We start from the raw sequence: 19,667 nt of genomic DNA on the forward strand, positions 1-19,667 counted from the left end.
AGTCTGTTTAATAAACTTGGTGGACTTGAAATCCTAATGAAATGTTATTTTGACCCTCCAAAATTACGTGTGAAATTGTCTAAGTTTCATCAGTAAAAATTTGTTTTCCTGGAAAAGATTATTCAAGCACAATTTTTCCCCCCATAAAACATTGATTTGGAATAATATAGTTATTAAAATTATCAGGAAATCCGCCAAAGGCCTTTGGTTTGACAAGGGTATACTTTTTTTTGTGTGTGTATGGGGGGGAGGTTCGCCTGGTGTTTGTTTATTTTATTTTTTCATTGTATTCACAGGAATGTCCCTGTATAGATGTGTAATATTGTTATTATTGTTGCAATACATTTAAATAAAAAACTCTAGCGAGTTGGCCTGGCTACAAAACGGTTGCCTCAAAATGCGCAATGCGCATGTTCAGTGAGCTGACGTCTGTCACCGGATTCTTTCCTACTACGAGCTAGTTGACTGGCCGAATGGGTTGTTTGAGTTAGCCGTAGTGTTCTGCTAAAACAGAGATGGAATGTTGACGCTTGCTGCGTTTAAAACCAAAGCAAGTAATTCATCTAGGAAGACACGAGGTAATATTTGCGTCGAGAACCCGATAAAATGGTAAGTATTGTCGGCTCGCCATAAAAATAGTTGACTAGCTAAAGCTAACCTGCTAGCTCATTAGCTAGCAAAGTGTATGGTTTCAGGAAGCAGTGTAAACCAAGCCGGTTGGCCAACTGACAGTTGTACTGTGTTACCTAGTTAGCAATGTAAAGTGGTTAATGCTAAAATACAGGTAACTTGCTTGCTGATAGACAGGCTGTACATTCGAATTGTATCTAATATAAATTCTAACTTCGCCAGCAAGATGTACGCTCATTAGTTAGCAAGTTAGCTTCGAGGCTTCAAACTAACCTTTGATATTTGCTTAGCCAAATACTATAGTGATTAGACAAACATCTATCTATATATCTGCAATGATAGAAATGAACAATGTGTGTTGATTTAAATGTGCAGCTAACTATTCAGACATTAGTTATTCTGTTGCGGACCTGTTTGTCAGTCAGTTAGGCTAACTAGTTACCTATTGTATTGCTACCCTGATACCTTTATTGTACTAGTGTGGACAGAATGATGAACTATTGACTGTTAGACCATGTCCACCTTTGTCAACTTGATAAACACTCCTTTCATCTGTACACTCCAATACAAATGGGAAATGCTGTCTCCATGTCACCAGTATCCTACTACAGGACATAACACCCCTTCCGTGTCTCTTCTCTCTGTCAGATTTATACTAGAGAGAAAGCACTGAGCGGGTTTGACTGTAAGTAAAGTGGAACTAGCATAGCCCAAGTAGTCTGTATTATTGATTGGTGTGAGTAGTTTGTACTAGAGCTGGGACGATGAACCAACAAGGATCGATACCAACCAAACACTTATCTTTAACATTTTGCTAATATCGTTATGATAAATAACCTATAGGGCTCTACTACAGAAATGTGAAGTTTGAAATGAAATAAGTTTGCTAATATGGGTTATTTTTAATGGGACAATTGATAGCTAGAACAGTAAGTTTTAATGGTTAATATAAAAAAAGACTTACACATTGTGATAAACTTAATGTTCAAATTATCGTGATAATTCATTTATAGTGGATTTTTGTTTATCACCCAGCTCTAGTTTGTACGGTTCGTCTAGTTCTGTGTATTTAACCTATGGTCCCTAACATCATGTGTAGCTCAGCTTTGCTTCTGTGTTTTTCGTAGTAACTAACTAGCCGTAGTGCCAGTCTGTTTGTGCCATCATGGCAACTCCTTGTTTGGCACTAAGTGACAAGGAGTTGCCATGATGGCACAGACAGACTGGCACTCAGGCTACTTTTTACGTTTTTTAATTTAACCCTTATATTACCAGGTAAGTTGACTGAGAACACGTTCTCATTTACAGCAACGACCTGCGGAATAGTTCCAGAGGAGATGATACCAACTACTGATGTTCTCTGTATAGCTTTCAATCTAATATTGTGTTTGCTTTAGCCTCAGTCTAACTTTTAATGATCTCTACAGTTGCTGTTAATAATATTTGATTACTAAACAAACTAATATTTATGGTTGTCTGGTCATTGCTTCTTGAAGAGTGATGGGTCTCTGAGTTCTAATTGTGTTTTACATGGACATATTGTACACAGAAGAGCTCTGTCAATTCTGTTGGCTAAATTGAATAATGTTAGCCTGGTTCCCGATCTGTTTGCGCTGTCTTGCCAACTCATATATGGTCATTGTCATGCCAAATGCGACAACGACCATATGAGATCTGGGCCCAGGCTACAATACTGTGGGTCCATTGACGAAGTCTTATGACTGCTGCTGCTAAATCACATCATATTTTAGGATCTGACACAGATGAGACTAAGAATACTCCCAAAGAGAATTCTATTCTTGTACACAACATGGCCGCTTCTACCGCATCACATGCCTCGCTCGCTCTCTGTAGTGTCTCTGAGGACACACACTGTTTAGTTCTCACATCTTCACTGTTCTTTCTTGTTTTCTCTCTCTTTCTCACACGCACACACACGCAGGCAGTACGCACTACACACATACGTTTATGGAGTAATTTTAGAAGGTGACTTTCACATATGATGATGTTGTAGGCAGGCTGTATTACAGAGTTGAGAATGACATCCGGGCCAGAGTTAATGACAATGGTTGGTGTGAGTTGGGCCGTATGCTACCGGGGTTAATGTTTGTGCTACATTAGTATCTAAGAGATTGACGCTCCACCAGACCACATGGTGCCAGGGAGTTCCAGTGTTCTATAGCAATCTCTGCTACTGGACAGTTGTTGTTCCTCAATATTAACACTGTGGGCATACAGTAGACTAGTGGTTCCCAACCTTTTTATAGTCCCGTACCCCTTCAAACATTCAACCTCCAGCTGCGTACCCCCTCTAGCACCAGGGTCAGCGCACTCTCAAATGTTGTTTTTTTGCCATCATTGTAAGCCTGCCACACACACTAATCGATACATTTTATTAAACATAAGAATGAGTGTGAGTTTTTATCACAACCCGGCTCGTGGGAAGTGACAAAGAGCTCTTATAGGACCAGGGCACAAATAATAATAATCAATAATTTTGCTCTTTATTTAGCCATCTTACATAAAACCTTATTTGTTCGTCAAAAATGGTGAGTAACTCACCACAGCTTAATGAGAAGGGTGTGCTTGAAAGGATGCACATAACTCTGAAATGTTGGGTTGTATTGGAGAGAGTCTCAGTCTTAAATCATTTTCCACACACAGTCTCTGCCTGTATTTAGTTTTCATGCTAGTGAGGGCTGAGAATCCACTCTCACATACAGTTGAAGTTTACATACACCTTAGCAAAATGCATTTAAACTCAGTTTTTCACAATTCCTGACATTTAATCCTAATACAAATTCCCTGTCTTAGGTCAGTTAGGATCACTACTTTATTTTAAGAATGTGAAATGCCAGAATAATAGTAGAGAGAATGATTTATTTCAGCTTTTATTTCTTTCATCACATTCCCAGTGGGTCAGAAATTTACATACACTCCATTAGTATTTGGGAGCATCGCCTTTAAATTGTTTAACTTGGGTCAAACGTATCGGGTAGCCTTCCACAAGCTTCCCACAATAAGTTGGGTGAATTTTGGACCATTCCTCCTGACAGAGCTGGCGTAACTGAGTCAGGTTTGTAGGCCTCCTTGCTTGCACACACTTTTTCAGTTCTGCCCACACATTTCTATAGGATTGAGGTCAGGGCTTTGTGATGGACACTCCAATACCTTGACTTTGTTGTCCTTAAGCCATTTTGTCACAACTTTGGAAGTATGCTTGGGGTCGTTGTCCATTCGGGAAGACCCATTTGCGACCAAGCTTTAACTACCTGACTGATGTCTTGAGATGTTGCTTCAATATATCCACATAATTGTCCTCCCTCATGATGCCATCTATTTTGTGAAGTGCACCAGTCCCTCCTGCAGCAAAGCACCCCACAACATGATGCTGCCATCCTCGTGCTTCCTTGCAAGCCTTCCCCTTTTTCCTCCAAACATAACCATAGTCATTATGGCCAAACAGTTCTATTTTCAGACCAGAGGACATGTCTCCAAAAAGTACGATCTTTATCCCCATGTGCAGTTGCAAACCGTAGCCTGGCTTTTTTATGGCGGTTTTGGAGCAGTGGCTTCTTCCTTGCTGAGTGGCCTTTCAGGTTATGTCGATATAGGAAATAGATACTTTTGTACCCGTTTCCTCCAGCATCTTCACAAGGTCCTTTGCTGCTGTTCTGGGATTGATTTGCACTTTTCGCACCAAGTACGTTCATCTCTAGGAGACAGAATACGTCTCCTTCCTGAGCGGTATGACGGCTGCGTGGTCCCATGGTGTTTATACTTGCGTACTATTGTTTGTACAGATGAACGTGGTACCTTCAGGCGTTTGGAAATTGCTCCCAAAGTATGAACCAGACTTGTGGAGGTCTACAATTTTTTTTCTGAGGTCTTGGCTGATTTCTTTTGACTTTCTCATGATGTCAAGCAAAGTTGCACTGAGTTTGAAGGTAGGCCTTGAAATATATCCACAGTTACACCTCCAATTGACTCAGGCTAATTGACATCATTTATCAGAAGCTTCTGAAGCCATGACATAATTTTCTGGAATTTTCCAAGCTGTTTAAATGCACAGTCAACTTAGTGCATGTAAACTTCTGACCCACTGAAATTGTGATAGTGAAATAATCTGTCTGTAAACAGTCGTTGGAAAAATTACTTGTCATGCACAAAGTAGATGTCCTAACCGACTTGCCAAACTATAGTGTGTTAACAAGATATTTGTGGAGTGGTTGAAAAACAATTTGGCTGACTCCAACCTAAGTGTATGTAAACTTCCAACTTCAACTGTAGGTACGTGATTGCAAAGGGCATCAGTGTCTTAACAGTGCTATTTGCCAATGCAAGAAACTCTGAGCGTAGCCCTATCCAGAAATCTGGCAGTGGCTTCTGATTTAAATGACATTTTCACCAAACCACTTGTTGCAATTTCGATGAGGTTCTTTTGTTCAGATATCGGTAAATGGACTGGAGGCAGGGATAACGAATCCAGTTGTTTGTGTCGTCCGTTTCGGGAAAGTACCTGCGTAATTGCGCACCCAGTTCACTCAGGTGCTTTGCGATATCACTTTTGACATTGTCCGTAAGCTTGAGTTCATTTGCACACACAAAATCATACAATGATGGAAAGACCTGTGTGTTGTCCTTGTTAATGCGGACAGAAAAGAGCTGCAACTTCATCATTTTTTCCCCCGTACATTGAATGTAGTTGCGGAGAGTCCCTGTAATCCTAGATTCAGATCATTCAGGTGAGGAAAAAATATTACCCAGATAGGCCAGTCGTGTGAGGAAACTTGTCATCATGCAGGCGGTCAGACAAGTGAAAATTATGGTCAGTAAAGAGAACTTTAAGCTTGTCTCGCAATTCAAAAAAACATCAATACTTTTCCCCTTGATAACAAGTGCACTTCTGTATCTTGTAAAAGCGTTACATGGTCACTTCCCATATCATTGCATAATGCAGAAAATACACGAGAGTTCAGGGGCCTTGCTTTAACACAGTTAACCATTTTCACTGTAGTGTCCAAAACATCTTTCAAGCTGTCAGGCATTCCCTTGGCAGCAAGAGCCTCTCGGTGGATGCTGCAGTGTACCCAAGTAGCGTCGGGAGCAACTGCTTGCACGCGTGTTACCACTCCACTATGTCTCCCTGTCATGGCTTTTGTGCCATCAGTACAGATACCAACACATCTTGACCACATGTCCATTTGATGTCACAAAGCTGTCCAGTACTTAAAAAATATCCTCTCCTGTTGTCCTGGTTTGCAGAAGAGGATGTCTTCCTTAATTGACCCCCCCCCATGAACGTAACGGACATATACCATGAGCTGTGCCAGGCCCGCCACGTCTGTTGACTCATCCAGCTGTAACGCATATAATTCACTGGCTTGTATGCAAAGCACTAATTGTGTCAACATCTCCTGCCATGTCGCTGATGCGTCGTGAAACAGTGTTGTTTGATGAAGCCATTGTCTGTATAGTTGTTTCCCCCCCCCCAGCATTGTCCCAGCCATATCCGTGGCAGCAGGAAGAATTAAGTCCTCCACAATAGTATGGGGCTTGCCTGTCCTAGCCACTCGGTAGCTCACCATATAAGATGCTTCTAGCCACTTCTTATTAATGGTATGTGTTGCTTTTATGCATATCTTGCTACTCGAAAGTCATCTTTATTCTCGCTCAAAATCCCGTGGTTTATTTTTCAAATTGTCATGTTTCGTTTCTAAATGTCTACGCAAGAGTGAAGGTTTCCAGCGAGAGAGTAACTGTTAATGTGATTGGATGTTAATTATTTGACTAGGCTACCTGTATTTGACATTGTTTTTATTTCGCTGAACACTAGATGGTTTAATTTAATTTTTGGCAGTGAATCGAGGCTACTCAGGTGAGGGAGGGGGGACCTCACCCAAATCTATAGCCCCATTGGAAAATATAAATGTAGTTTGAAAATGGGAAGGGGAAAAATAAATAAATGTATTCTTTTTTTAACTGAATCTCATTACTCCAGTTTAGAAATACCTGCAGTAGACTCCTGTGAAAATGTTTTAAAAAAAAAAGAATGCACTTGAGAGTCATGAGTTAAGGGCTCTGTCTTTCTTCCTCCATCGGTTTTCCTCTAATCTGACTTTCTCGCTCTCTCTCTCCCACCTTGCTCTCTGTCTGTCTTCTCTCTCTACCTCATCTCTTTCTCTCTCTCTCTCTCTCCCACCTTGCTCTCTGTCTGTCTTCTCTCTCTACCTCATCTCTTTCTCTCTCTCTCTCCCACCTTGCTCTCTGTCTGTCTTCTCTCTCTACCTCATCTCTTTCTCTCTCTCTCTCTCTCCCACCTTGCTCTCTGTCTGTCTTCTCTCTCTACCTCATCTCTTTCTCTCTCTCTCTCTCTCCCACCTTGCTCTCTGTCTGTCTTCTCTCTCTACCTCATCTCTCTCTCTCTCTCTCCCACCTTGCTCTCTGTCTGTCTTCTCTCTCTACCTCATCTCTTTCTCTCTCTCTCTCTCTCTCCCACCTTGCTCTCTGTCTGTCTTCTCTCTCTACCTCATCTCTCTCTCTCTCTCTCCCACCTTGCTCTCTGTCTGTCTTCTCTCTCTACCTCATCTCTTCCTCTCTCTCTCTCCCTCCCACCTTGCTCTCTGTCTGTCTTCTCTCTCTACCTCATCTCTTCCTCTCTCTCTCTCTCTCCCTCCCACTGCGCTCTACCATCATCCCAGTGCAGGCTGTTAATGTATCAGACTCACTGTGTGTGGTGTGTGTCCAGTATTCATCCAACAACTGAATATTTATCTTTATTATGTCTAGATCTCCCTTCTGGTAACCTCTTTCTATCATACCCCCTGCTTCCTCCTCCACGCTCCCTGGGCTCCCTGGGTTCCCAGACACAGATTAAACCTAGTCTTGGACAACCAATATATTTCAATGTCTTGCTATCTCCTCCCCCTGTATAGATGCGTTTCATGCTGCTGTTCAGTCGGCAGGGGAAGCTGCGTCTCCAGAAGTGGTACACGGCCACGGCCGAGAGGGACAAGAAGAAGATGGTCAGGGAACTGATGCAGGTGGTCCTGGCCCGCAAACCCAAGATGAGCAGCTTCCTGGAGTGGAGGGACCTCAAGATTGTCTACAAGAGGTACTGGAATATTTCTGTCTCTCTCTGTTTCAACATGCACAGTAGATATGCATTCACAATATTCATGATATAATCACCTGCTACATGTACAGTACTACATCCTACACTTCCCTAAAAGGACAGGCTGTTTGTTGTAATGCCTACGTCTTCATGGTTGTGTGGAACAGCAGGTAGGCGCTATGCGCTGTTCACACACACTTGAGCATGTGCTCCATGGGCTGCTATCTGTGAGCTATACGTGCATTAGTATCTGAAATTGTGCGTATTCACTCACACTCTCTAGGGGGCCTCTGGAAAGTGTTAATTGTGGAATGAGTTTCTGAAATGCCAACTCTCTCTGAAAATGAGTTGTCATGGTTGGAATGATGAGTCAACCAGTGACTCAGTGTTTGGTGTTATGTTCTAATCATTCTCCCCATCAAAACATCTGGCCCCACTTTACTGGTAATAATTGCCATTCAAATGTGTTTCCAGGGGGGACGTTAATAATTGCCCTTCAAACGTGGTTCCGGGGGGGTGTATTTTAAGAGACAGAATGTCACCTCGTGATATTACTGTGTGTGTGAGCACAGTGAATCGCCCAGGCTGTCTTTCAGGCATGTGTATTGTTTTCTCCCAACACTGATGTCTCACAGCAGACAGCGTTTTAGATTGTACAGTGTGCTCCAATACAGCGGATGCTCAATGATTCTGTTATAACACTCATTCCACCACTCATGCAGCAGGCATCCACACACAACACTCTGGGTTAAAGCTGCCCATAGGATCCCACAGTAGCTTAGAGGTTAGACACACCGAGACCTGACGGGTCGATGGGTACTTATCACAGTAGTAGGCCGTTCCTTCTTTTACTAGAACAAAGAACGTGCCTGTCAGTGGCCGACAATTTAACTGAGCCAATTGGAGAGCCCGGACTAACTTAAACAATTAAGCAGCATACTATAATTTATTTTTCGAAAGCAAGTCTTTACGTCTTTTACATTTAGCTAAGGAGTTTTGCGCACAAATCATTTTTTTGTTAGGTTTGATCATGTGAACTTGCAAGAACAAATCCTTTGATTTAATGATAATGTTGATACTAGCCAGATGGCCACAACAAGGACTTACTACACATTTTAGCTAGCTATCAACATTAGCGCAGCTTGCTAGTTAGCCAACATTAGCTAACTACATATTTAGAAGTGGGCACAAGCCAAACATAGCGTTGCTTTCTTAAGCTATCTAGGCAGACGGCAGATGATTTGAGTGAACAACAAAACATTTACTGCCGACACTGGACAGATGTACTAAGTATCTCTCGGTCGTCAGTATCCTTGGTGTGAGGCTTAGTGATTCTGTAGAAGCGTCTAATCATTTGCGCAGCAGTGTCATGCAGTGCCTGTTTCTGGCCAGGGGAGGGAGCCAAAGAACCTACGGACTTCTCTAATGCTCTAACACACAGATGCACACACTATGGTGTATAAGACTGGCACATGCCATTTTGAATATCACACCCCTTGAATTGTCTGACTACACTGCATAGACTTGAGTCATTAAAGAGACAATCTGCATTCAAACAATAACAAAGAGCCACCCGCCACTGCTTTGGTAGAAAGGCTGAGGATTTAGCTGCTACACTGCATAGATTGGCATTGTTAACAGCAGCATATCAAGATTTTCTTTCAGTAGTTCTTAGTTTTCCTGGGTTAAGGACTGGACTGGCGCTCCAGAGATTCCCCCAGGACCTTTTATTCTCAGCTGAACCTAGGGTTGCAAAATTCTTGTTAACTTTCCCTGAATTCCCAGGTTTTCCAGAAGTACTGAGTTGGAGGGTTCTAGATTCCCTGGTTATTCCCTCCTGTGGAACACCTCAATGATAAAAGTGTGGGTGTGTTGAACTTGAATAACACAACAGGTGTGTGTGTTAGGTATGCCAGTCTGTATTTCTGCTGTGCGGTGGAAGAGCAGGACAACGAGCTCATTACTCTGGAGGTCATCCACCGCTTCGTAGAGCTGCTGGATAAGTACTTCGGCAGTGTGAGTCACTCCAGCTCTCTTTCTCTCATCCCTCACGCTGTTTCTCCACCCTCTCTCTTTTTCTCTCTCACTCCTACTCTATATTTATATCACTCTATTTTACTATTCTTTCTTCTTCTCTCTTTCTTTCTCATCCCTCACTCTCCTTCACCATCTTTTGTTCTATTGCCAACTCTTTCTCTCATCCCCCTCTCCTGTAACCAACCCTCTCGCTTTTTTTTCTTCACTCCTGTGGCCAAATGTCTCTCCTGGCTCTGTGCCCCTCTCCTGGCTCTGTGCCCTTCTCCTTGGCTCTGTGCCCCTCCCCCTCAATCTACAAATAATAGCCCATAATGATAAATCAAAACTGTTTTTTCCAAAATCTTGCAATTTATTCCAAATAAAAAATGGAAATATCACATTTACATAAGGATCCAGACCCTTTACTCAGTACTTTGTTGAAGCGCCTTTTGCAGTGATTATGTACTTGAGTCTTCTTGCGTATGACACTACAAGTTTGGCACACCTGTATTTGGGGAGTTTCTCCCATTCTTCTCTGCAGATCCACTCAAGCTCTTCCAGGTTGGATGGGGAGCATCACTGCACAGCTATTTTCAGGTCTGTCCAGAGATGTTTGATCGAGTTCAAGTCCGGGCTCTGGTAGGGCCACTCAAGGACAATCAGAGACTTGTCCTGATGCCACTCCGGCCCTGTCTTGGCTGTGTGCTTAGGGTCGTTGTCCTGTTTGAAGGTGAATCTTCACCTCAGTCTGAGTTCCTGAGCGCTCTGGAGCAGGTTTTTATCAAGGAACTCTGTACTTTGCTCCGTTTCTTTGCTTCGATCCTGACTAGTCTCCCAGTACCTTCTGCTGAAAAACATCCCCACATGATGCTGCCACCACCATGCTTCACTGTAGGGATGGTGCCAGGTTTCCTCCGGATGTGAAGCTTGACATTCATGCCAAAAAGTTCAATCTTGGTTTCATCAGACCTGAGAATCTTGTTTTTTATGGTCAGAGTCCTTTAGGTGCCTTTTGACAAACTCCAAGTGTGGTTGTCATCTGCCTTTTACTGTCGAGTGGCTTCTCTGGCCACTCTACCATAAAGACCTGATTGGTGGAGTGCTGCAGAGATGGTTGTCCTTCTGGAAGGTTCTCCCATCTCCAGAGGAACTCTAGAGCTCTGTCAGAGTGACCTCCCTGACCAAGGCCCTTCTCCCCCGATTGCTCAGTTTGGCCGAGTGGCCAGCTCTTGGAAGAGTCTTGGTGGTTTCAAACTTCTTCCATTTAAGAATGATGGAGGCCACTGTGATCTTGGGGACCTTCAATGCTGCAGACATGTTTTGGTACCCTTCCCCAGATCTGTTCCTCGACACAATCCTGTCTCGGAGCTCTACGGACAATTCCTTCAACCTCATGGCTTGGTTTTTGCTCTGACATGCACTGTCAACTGTGGGACTTTTATATAGACAGGTGTATGCCTTTCCAAATCATGTCCAATCAATTGAATGTACCACAGGTGGACTCCAATCAAGTTGTAGAAACATCTCAAGGATGATCAATGGAAACGGGATGCACCTGAGCTCAATTTTGAGTCTCATAGCAAAGGGTCTGAATACGTATGTAAATAAGGTATTTCTGTTTTTTATTTGTAATAAATTTGCAAACATTTCTATATCTGTTTTTGCTTTATCATTATGGGGTATTGTGTGTAGATTGCTGAGGATTTTTATTTATTCAATTTTAGAATAAGGCTGTAATGTAACAAATGTGGGAAAAAGTGAAGGGGTCTGAACTTTCTGAATGGACTGTGGTTACCATCCCTCTCTTAAACCCTCTCCCCTCTCTCCTTCAAATTCTGTGTTTTTAGGTAAATGTACTTGGTCAATAAAGGTGATTCTGATTCCTCCCTGCGTGTGTGCGTTCGCCCCGGTAGGTTTGTGAGCTGGACATCATCTTTAACTTTGAGAAGGCCTACTTTATACTGGATGAGTTTCTGATCGGGGGAGAGATCCAGGACACGTCCAAGAAGAGTGTACTCAAGGCCATCGAACAGGCCGACCTACTGCAGGAGGTACACACACACACACACACACCACAGGAGGTAGAAGTGATCTCTTATTAAAAATAATGTGAAACTCCAGCTAACCAGTGTTATTGATACTTCAAACTATTGAATGGCTGTTTTTAACCAACGTTTGGGTCTCCCTCGACCTCAATCGGTGTATTTTGGAGTTCTCCCTACCATACTTGCTAGGACTCTACCTTAGAATGAATGATGTATGTTTTTTTGTGTTGTACGGTGGTGGTAATCATTATCCTGTCAGAGCATCTGTTCCCCACAGAGATACTGTTGGATTACAAGAGGGGATGAGTTCATAGACCCTCATAATGCTAGAATGTGATAATGTACATTCTAGACTTGTAATATGTCATTCTATGCTGTTCCCCTTCTCTCTATCTCCCCCTACAGGAGGATGAATCTCCCAGGAGTGTTCTAGAGGAGATGGGTCTGGCATAGTGACAGCAGGGTACTCTGCTCACAGCACTTTATCAGGCTACAGACAAAGACTCTTTGGGTTCCAGGTGCAGGGGGGAGGAAAGGGGGTTTGTGATGTGGGTGTGTATGGGGAGTGGGTAAATGGAGGGGTTTGGGTTAAGCCGGGGGGGTCCGATGAGATTCACACCGTTGACGTTCTGGTACTACTGAATTCAAAGCATTGCTGACATTAATTGTATATTATCATGATGGTTTAAGGTTGTAAAACTAACTTTCCCAAAATTCTCAAGTTTTCCAGATATCCTTAATGGTGGATTCTGGATTACCTGTTAAATCCTGTCTGATTCCTGGGATTTTACAACTATTTTTGGATAACCTGGGAATTTTTGGGAAGTTACCGGAATATTGCAACCGTAATGATCCATGCCCTATGTATATTAGCTCTGTGAAAATCATTCCAATTTTGGCTGGAAGATTTATCTATTACTACTGTTATGTAACCCAGATGTAGGTTCAAATAGTATCTGAAAATCCTTCAAGTACTTCCAGCGTTTGCTTTGGCCTGCCTGGAGACCATTCTATTGGTTCCATTGTGCCAACCAAGCTCGGCTTTAAGTATTTGAAATAGTTTTAGAACCCAGGTCTGATTTGACCTTTGACATTTCCCTCAAAAGAGGCAGGTCAGAACACATCTCAAGCCTTTTTATAGCTGGGGATGCAATTAAACATCAAAACATCACTGAACAGATTACGTTTGATCAGATTAGGGTTGCATCGCCAAATGGCAACCTATTCCCTATATATAGTGCACATGGGCTCTGGTAAAAAGTAGGGCACTACATAGGGAATAGGGTGCCATTTGGGGGACATGAATTTGCTTTTAAATAAATGGCTGTTTTAAAATGTTTTGTATATGGACCACATGTTATGAGATTATTATTAATAATAGTAATATAATACGTTTGCTGTTTTTAAGGGAACACATTGATTGTCTGCGTTGGTGAGCTTTGTTGGACCTATAGTAGGATCTTGTCTGGGAACAAAAATAAGTAACCTTGACATTCATATAAAGAGGAAGGGAAACAAATCTGAAAAATGATTCTTCCCAAAATTCCAGTTCCATCCAGAGTTCCTTTAGAATTCTAGTTCTGTGTTCTATTCCGGAACTGTTTCAGACCATCTCTCCATCTCACTCTCTCTCGCCCAGGCTTTCTTGTGTTGAACAAGTAACCAACGGAGAAGTTCGTGCCGTTTTAGCCCTTGTGTGGATGTGCTAACATGAATGTGTTTAAAGGGCTCAACGTGATGGTAGGTGATTATGATGATTCAACTTAGTTAAAACTAACCCAGGGCAAAAAATAGTTTCAGGTTGTTTTTGAGCTGCAATGCATAAAAAAAGTGAACTACTTTTAGATGCATATGACTTTTGGGAGAAATACAACAAAAAAATGGACCTAGCTACCATTCCTATATATATACACACACACTAAATGCAGTACTATACCACATGGCAGATCATTTCTCCCCAATTTACGCCTATGGAATACCTACTTTCCAAAGAGTCATCATGTGTTTGTCTGCAACAAGAGGGAAGAAACTGCAACTAGTAGAGTTTGGCTTCAGACTATAAACATGTGTTCTTATAACCAGACTTTAGCCCTTTGCTTTTAACAAGGTACGTTCCAATGTTCATACCAACAAAACTACTTGCTAGTGTGCATTCCCAAATACGTTGCTTTACTCCAAGTAGTATCAATACATAGGCTATGTTCCAATATCCACACTGGCATACAACTTAGAATTCATGCCCAATATATTACTTACCTACCTACCCAGTCCTCTTTGTGTCTGGAGTTACACAAGGCTTCTAGGGGAGAGCACCAGTGCTTCTGGTCTGCAGCGTTCATGGTGAGGAATTATTAGATGAGGTCATACTCCATCTTCTTCTCAATCCTCCGTCGCATCTGCCCTATATAGTGTTCTGTTCAAAGGGATCTGAGCAATGGGACAGAGCTTCTTAGTGGTCTAGTGTGGATTATTGGAACTGCACCTGAAGTTGGAAGCTATTTTGAGTAGTGTTGAGGTTTTTCAGGGACTCTTGTGTGGTGTTTTATTCATTTTGTAATCCAGCATTAGGGGTGGGAGGTCTGATAAATAACTACTGAACTAAGGTCCAGTCATGGCACCCTCTTCCCTAAATATATTTATTTAACTAGGCAAGTCACTTAAGAACAATCATGTGGGGAATCATGTGGGAATGTAATTTTATAATGACAATAAAATCACATTTTAAAAGTATTGTGTATTTGTGCCTTCTGAATTGTTTAAATCTTTTACCTGCCTTAGTTGAATGTACTGACAGTAAGTCGGTCTGGATAAGAGCGTCTGTCCTTATTTTAAATGACTAAAATGTAACTGTAGCTAGTAGTCGTTTTGTTAAAGCATTTTGTGTTAACTACAGAATGCCCATGCATGTTTAAAGAAATGGATTCCAATAGGAAGTGCCAGTCTATAGACTTTAATGCACAGCGACCAGTTGATGTAGCTGCTGTTTTGAAATTCAGAGACGTTTCAAAGCCTCAGTGTAGGAAGCTGTTTGTGGGAGATAAAGGAGTGTTTCTGTGTAGACAAATGTTAGAAAGTGGATGCATGTGTTAGTGGGAAATGTCAGTCTCTATAGGTGTAAATGCATACCTGTTGATGTAGCTACTGTTTTAAATTCAGAGAGTATCCAAAGCCAAGCTGTTTGTGTAAGATAGGGAGAGAGAAAGAAAGGGGAAAGAGAGATGGAGCCTCTAAGTGTATGAGTCACCGTTCTTTTGTGACCGTGTTGAAGTGAAGCTCAGCCTTGCCATACAGCAGAGAGCGAGAAACGAGTCCGAGGGAGATGGAGGGATGAGATAAAGGAGGGCAGTCTGTCCGTAAATAAGGGCACAGAATAGGAGTACAGGTGGATTTATTCAGGCAATACCTATCCCACCACAAACTATTCAATGTTTTCAGAGCTGTCACAAAGTATCGAGGATGAATTGGCCATTCAGGGCATCATGTTGGCACCAAACTGACATGGCCGTCTCAGAGCTACCATGGGGACGCAGCAGTAGCTCTGGGCTGACTAGCTGATGGAGATATGGCCAACATATCAATATTGAACTTGCAAGTATACAATGAACACACTTCCCTGGCATACTTCCTAAAATAGTACTAAATATGCCTAAATACATTTGGGACTTCAGTCCCTTGTCCCCTCCAACCCACACATGGTCCTACTTGGCTCCCCCACAGCCAGATACCTCTCTCTAACCCACACATGGTCCTACTTGGCTCCCCCACAGCCAGATACCTCTCTCTAACCCACACATGGTCCTACTTGGCTCCCCCACAGCCAGATACCTCTCTCTAACCCACACATGGTCCTACTTGGCTCCCCCACAGCCAGATACCTCTCTCTAACCCTCACATGGTCCTACTTGGCTCCTCCACAGCCAGATACCTCTCTCTAACCCACACATGGTCCTACTTGGCTCCTCCACAGCCAGATACCTCTCTCTAACCCACACATGGTCCTACTTGGCTCCCCCACAGCCAAATACCTCTCTCTAACCCACACATTGTCCTACTTGGCTCCCCCACAGCCAGATACCTCTCTCTAACCCACACATGGTCCTCGTTGGCTCCCCCACAGCCAGATACCTCTCTCTAACCCACACATGGTCCTACTTGGCTCCTCCACAGCCAGATACCTCTCTCTAACCCTCACATGGTCCTACTTGGCTCCCCCACAGGCAGATACCCCTCTCTAACCCTCACATGGTCCTACTTGGCTCCCCCACAGCCAAATACCTCTCTCTAACCCTCTGTATTATGCATCTTTAATGCTGTGTTATTTCAGCAAGCCCACATTACAGTCACCGACAAAGGCTTGGAGAGAGCGCTAGTGAGGGAGAGAGGGTGTGTGTGTGTCGGTTCCAAAGGCTTGGAGAGAGCGCTAGTGAGGGAGAGAGGGGGTGTGTGTGTCGGTTCCAAAGGCTTGGAGAGAGCGCTAGTGAGGGAGAGGGGGTGTGTGTGTCGGTTCCAAAGGCTTGGAGAGAGCGCTAGTGAGGGAGAGAGGGGGTGTGTGTGTCGGTTCCAAATGCTTGGAGAGAGCGCTAGTGAGGGAGAGAGGGGGTGTGTGTGTCGGTTCCAAAGGCTTGGAGAGAGCGCTAGTGAGGGAGAGAGGGGGTGTGTGTGTCGGTTCCAAAGGCTTGGAGAGAGCGCTAGTGAGGGAGAGAGGGGGTGTGTGTGTCGGTTCCAAAGGTGTGGGTGGCTTAGTATCAGAGTAGGCAGGAAAGGGCTCTCAGATTTGCAATGGAAATACAGTACCCCCCCCCCCCCCCCACACACACACACACACACACGGGCTGATAATTTGAGGCCGTGCTGCATTCCCACAGACTGTTCCTGCTATGATGTTGAGGTTGGTGAACTCTCCCCTCCTCCTCCTGACTTCCCCTCCTCCTGACCCCCCCCCCCCCCCCCCATCTCTTCCTGACCTCCCCTCTTCTCATTTCCTCTTCCTCTCCTCCTCCCTCACCTCTTTCGCAGATTCCCGCCCTCCCGCCATCCTTCTCTTCTAAATGGCAGTGATTAGCCCAGACCTTTTTTGAGAAAGCTATTATCCTTGGTGACGGTATGGGGCCCTGAAATAAACATAGAATGTTAAAATGCTCCATTCTGTTTTCCATCTGAATGTGTCCCAAACGGCACCCTATTCCCTACATAGTGCACTACTTTTACCTATGGGCCCTGGTCAAAAGTAGTGCACTGTAGCGGGCACTACATAGGGAATAGGGTGCCATTTGGGATACACAATCAATACATCATCAGTACACAGAGATGGAAAATGACTGGGAGTATATCACAAATAATAATGCAGGTCGTGGGTGCATCGTGTGTGTGTGTGTGTGTGTGAGAGAGGGACTGAAGGAGAAAAAAACATGAGAGGGAAAGAAAGAGAGATAGGTCTGTTTTTGATTATGTGGGTGTGTATTCCATTTGTATGTATCATGTCCTAATATGGCCTGGCTGTGGCTGGTTATACCAGATGAACTATATGTAGCTGGTTGGACTGGACCGGATCTACTCTGTTACATTAGTCAGGTCCAGAGTTATTACCACCTTTGATAAAGATCAGCAAAAAATACTATAAAATACATAATACATATACTGAGGGGAAAAATTTGGAAATTCTATTTTATACTAATACAATTGTAAGAGGAAGAGATTTTGTTTAAGAAGTAATGCCAAAAAGACATTTAAAAGATAGTGGTCAGTTATTGGTGCCTCTGTTTTCATTACTCTAGCACACTCTCCTTGCAAGGATAATGACACTGCGCCTTTTACAAAAATATTTTATGAGATTGGAGAACACATTTGGAGGGATCTTTGACCACTCCTCCATACAGAATCTTTCCAGATCTTTGATGTCCTTCATCTGTTCTTATGGACTGTCCTCTTCAATTCAAACCACAGGTTTTCAATGGGCTTCAAGTTCAGGGACTGAGATGGCTGTTGCAAAATGTCGATTTTGTGGTACTGCGTAAAGTTCATGATGCCGTTGACCTTAACAAGGGCCCCAGGACCAGTGGAAGCAAAACAGCCCCATAAAATCAAAGATCCACCACCATATTTTACGGTAGGTGTGAGGTCGTGTTTCTGTATAGGCTTCTGTTTTACAACACTAAACCCACCACTGGTATGCGTGGCCAAAGAACTCTGACCACCACCACCTGGAGTTTGGTGAACGGCACTGGCACTTCGGTTGGAACCGGCGCTATTCGGAGATGACGTGAAAATAGAGCTCTTTGGCCACGCACACCAGTGGACTGCAGTATGTATGTGTCTCTGTGTGAGTGTGCCTGACTGTGCGCATGCTGTCTGCACTTTGTGTGTGTGGCTGCCTGAGGGTTCTGCAGTGGTTCTGCATGAACATGGAGGAGCGAAGGATGACTCACCCAGCAGAGGAGAGAAGGGAGGGATGGAGGACAGAGGGAGGACAGAGGGAGGGGGGGAGTCACATGACCAATGAATCACTGCTGCTATCCCTCCGTGAGCTGGCTGCAGTCATCAACCTCTCCTTTCCTCTCCTTTCTCCTTATCTTCTTCCCTTCATCCTTCTCTGCTCTTTTCCTTTCTTCCCCCTCTTATCCCATCCCTCCCTCCCTTCTGCTCTTCTCATCCCTCCTTCTCTCCATCCCCCTCTCATCTCATCCCCCCATCCCTCCCACCTTCCTCCTTCCATCTATCCTCTCTTCACTTTCATTCTCTCATTTATTTTTAATCGATCTCTTTATTTAGAGTATTTATATTCCTTTTGTTTGTTTCTGATAGTCATCGTTATTATTATTATTATCATTCTCTCACACACAGAACCCCCCCCCCACTTCACCCATCTATGTATCCCATGCCTCCCTAGCCAAATTATTGAATAACCTTTGACAGCATGAGTCTCCATCAGATTTCTTAGCTCCAGAAGGCTCCAGGGGGGGCATCCCACCTGTTCAACAAGGGGGAAACGGGCACTCGTTACTGGGATCAAAGCCCTGTGCTCTGGATCTAAGCGTGGCAGGGATGCATGTTTGACCCTCCCCAGTAACAGTGGTAGGTCCCAGACATCGCAGCACCACCGCGGGGCTTTGTCGGTACATGTAGTCTGATATGACTTCTCCCTTCTCTCCTTCCACCTCTTTCTCCTCTCCCTCCCTTCTTCTTCTGCTTGTGTGTGTGTGTGTGTGTGTGTGTCCATTTCCCCAGTGAGCAGTGATCAACCTTTCCTCTGATCATCAATTTAACCTCTTAACAACTCCCTGAACACACACACACACACACACACACCAAGCCTTCTTCCTCATCCTTCCCTCTTCCACTTCTTCCTCTCCTCTCTCTCCTTAGGGGAGCATGTTTTATCAAAGCAACACAACCTTTCTTCATCCCTGTATCCCTCACTTCCGTCGTTCTCTCATCTCCCTCTTCCGTCCTCCTCCTTCACATTCCACACTTCTTCCTTCACTCATCCCCCCTTCTCCTTCCATCCCCCCTTCTCCTTCCATCCCCCCCTTCTCCTTCCATCCCCCCTTCTCCTTCCATCCCCCCTTCTCCTTCCATCCCTCCCTTCTCCTTCCATCCCCCCCTTCTCCTTCCATCCCCTCCTTCTCCTTCCATCCCTCCCTTCTCCTTCCATCCCCCCTTCTCCTTCCATCCCCCCTTCTCCTTCCATCCCCCCTTCTCCTTCCATCCCTCCCTTCTCCTTCCATCCCCCCCTTCTCCTTCCATCCCTCCCTTCTCCTTCCATCCCCCCCTTCTCCTTCCATCCCCCCTTTCTCCTTCCATCCCTCCCTTCTCCTTCCATCCCCCCCTTCTCCTTCCATCCCCCCCTTCTCCTTCCATCCCCC

The 19,667-nt window shown here is 44.0% G+C and overlaps 1 protein-coding gene across 2 annotated transcripts; it reads left to right on the forward strand.

Moving 5' to 3' along the window:
- The first annotated feature begins 406 nt into the window (after positions 1-406).
- Positions 407-14,535, forward strand: LOC139561809 (AP-1 complex subunit sigma-1A-like). 2 transcript variants are annotated; one of them, XM_071379103.1, is made up of 6 exons: positions 471-609; positions 1,279-1,315; positions 7,566-7,744; positions 9,652-9,760; positions 11,674-11,811; positions 12,211-14,535. In XM_071379103.1, the coding sequence occupies exons 3-6, from the start codon at positions 7,566-7,568 to the stop codon at positions 12,256-12,258; spliced, it is 474 nt and encodes a 157-aa protein (XP_071235204.1). In that variant the 5' UTR covers positions 471-609; positions 1,279-1,315; the 3' UTR covers positions 12,259-14,535. The 2 variants fall into 2 exon arrangements, with proteins under 2 accessions (XP_071235203.1, XP_071235204.1); XM_071379102.1 differs by lacking the exon at positions 1,279-1,315 and having other exon boundaries at positions 407-609.
- Positions 14,536-19,667: the final 5,132 nt, after the last annotated feature.

This window comes from Salvelinus alpinus, chromosome 31 (genome assembly GCF_045679555.1).
Source record: "Salvelinus alpinus chromosome 31, SLU_Salpinus.1, whole genome shotgun sequence".
Classification (NCBI taxonomy): Eukaryota; Metazoa; Chordata; class Actinopteri; order Salmoniformes; family Salmonidae; genus Salvelinus; species Salvelinus alpinus.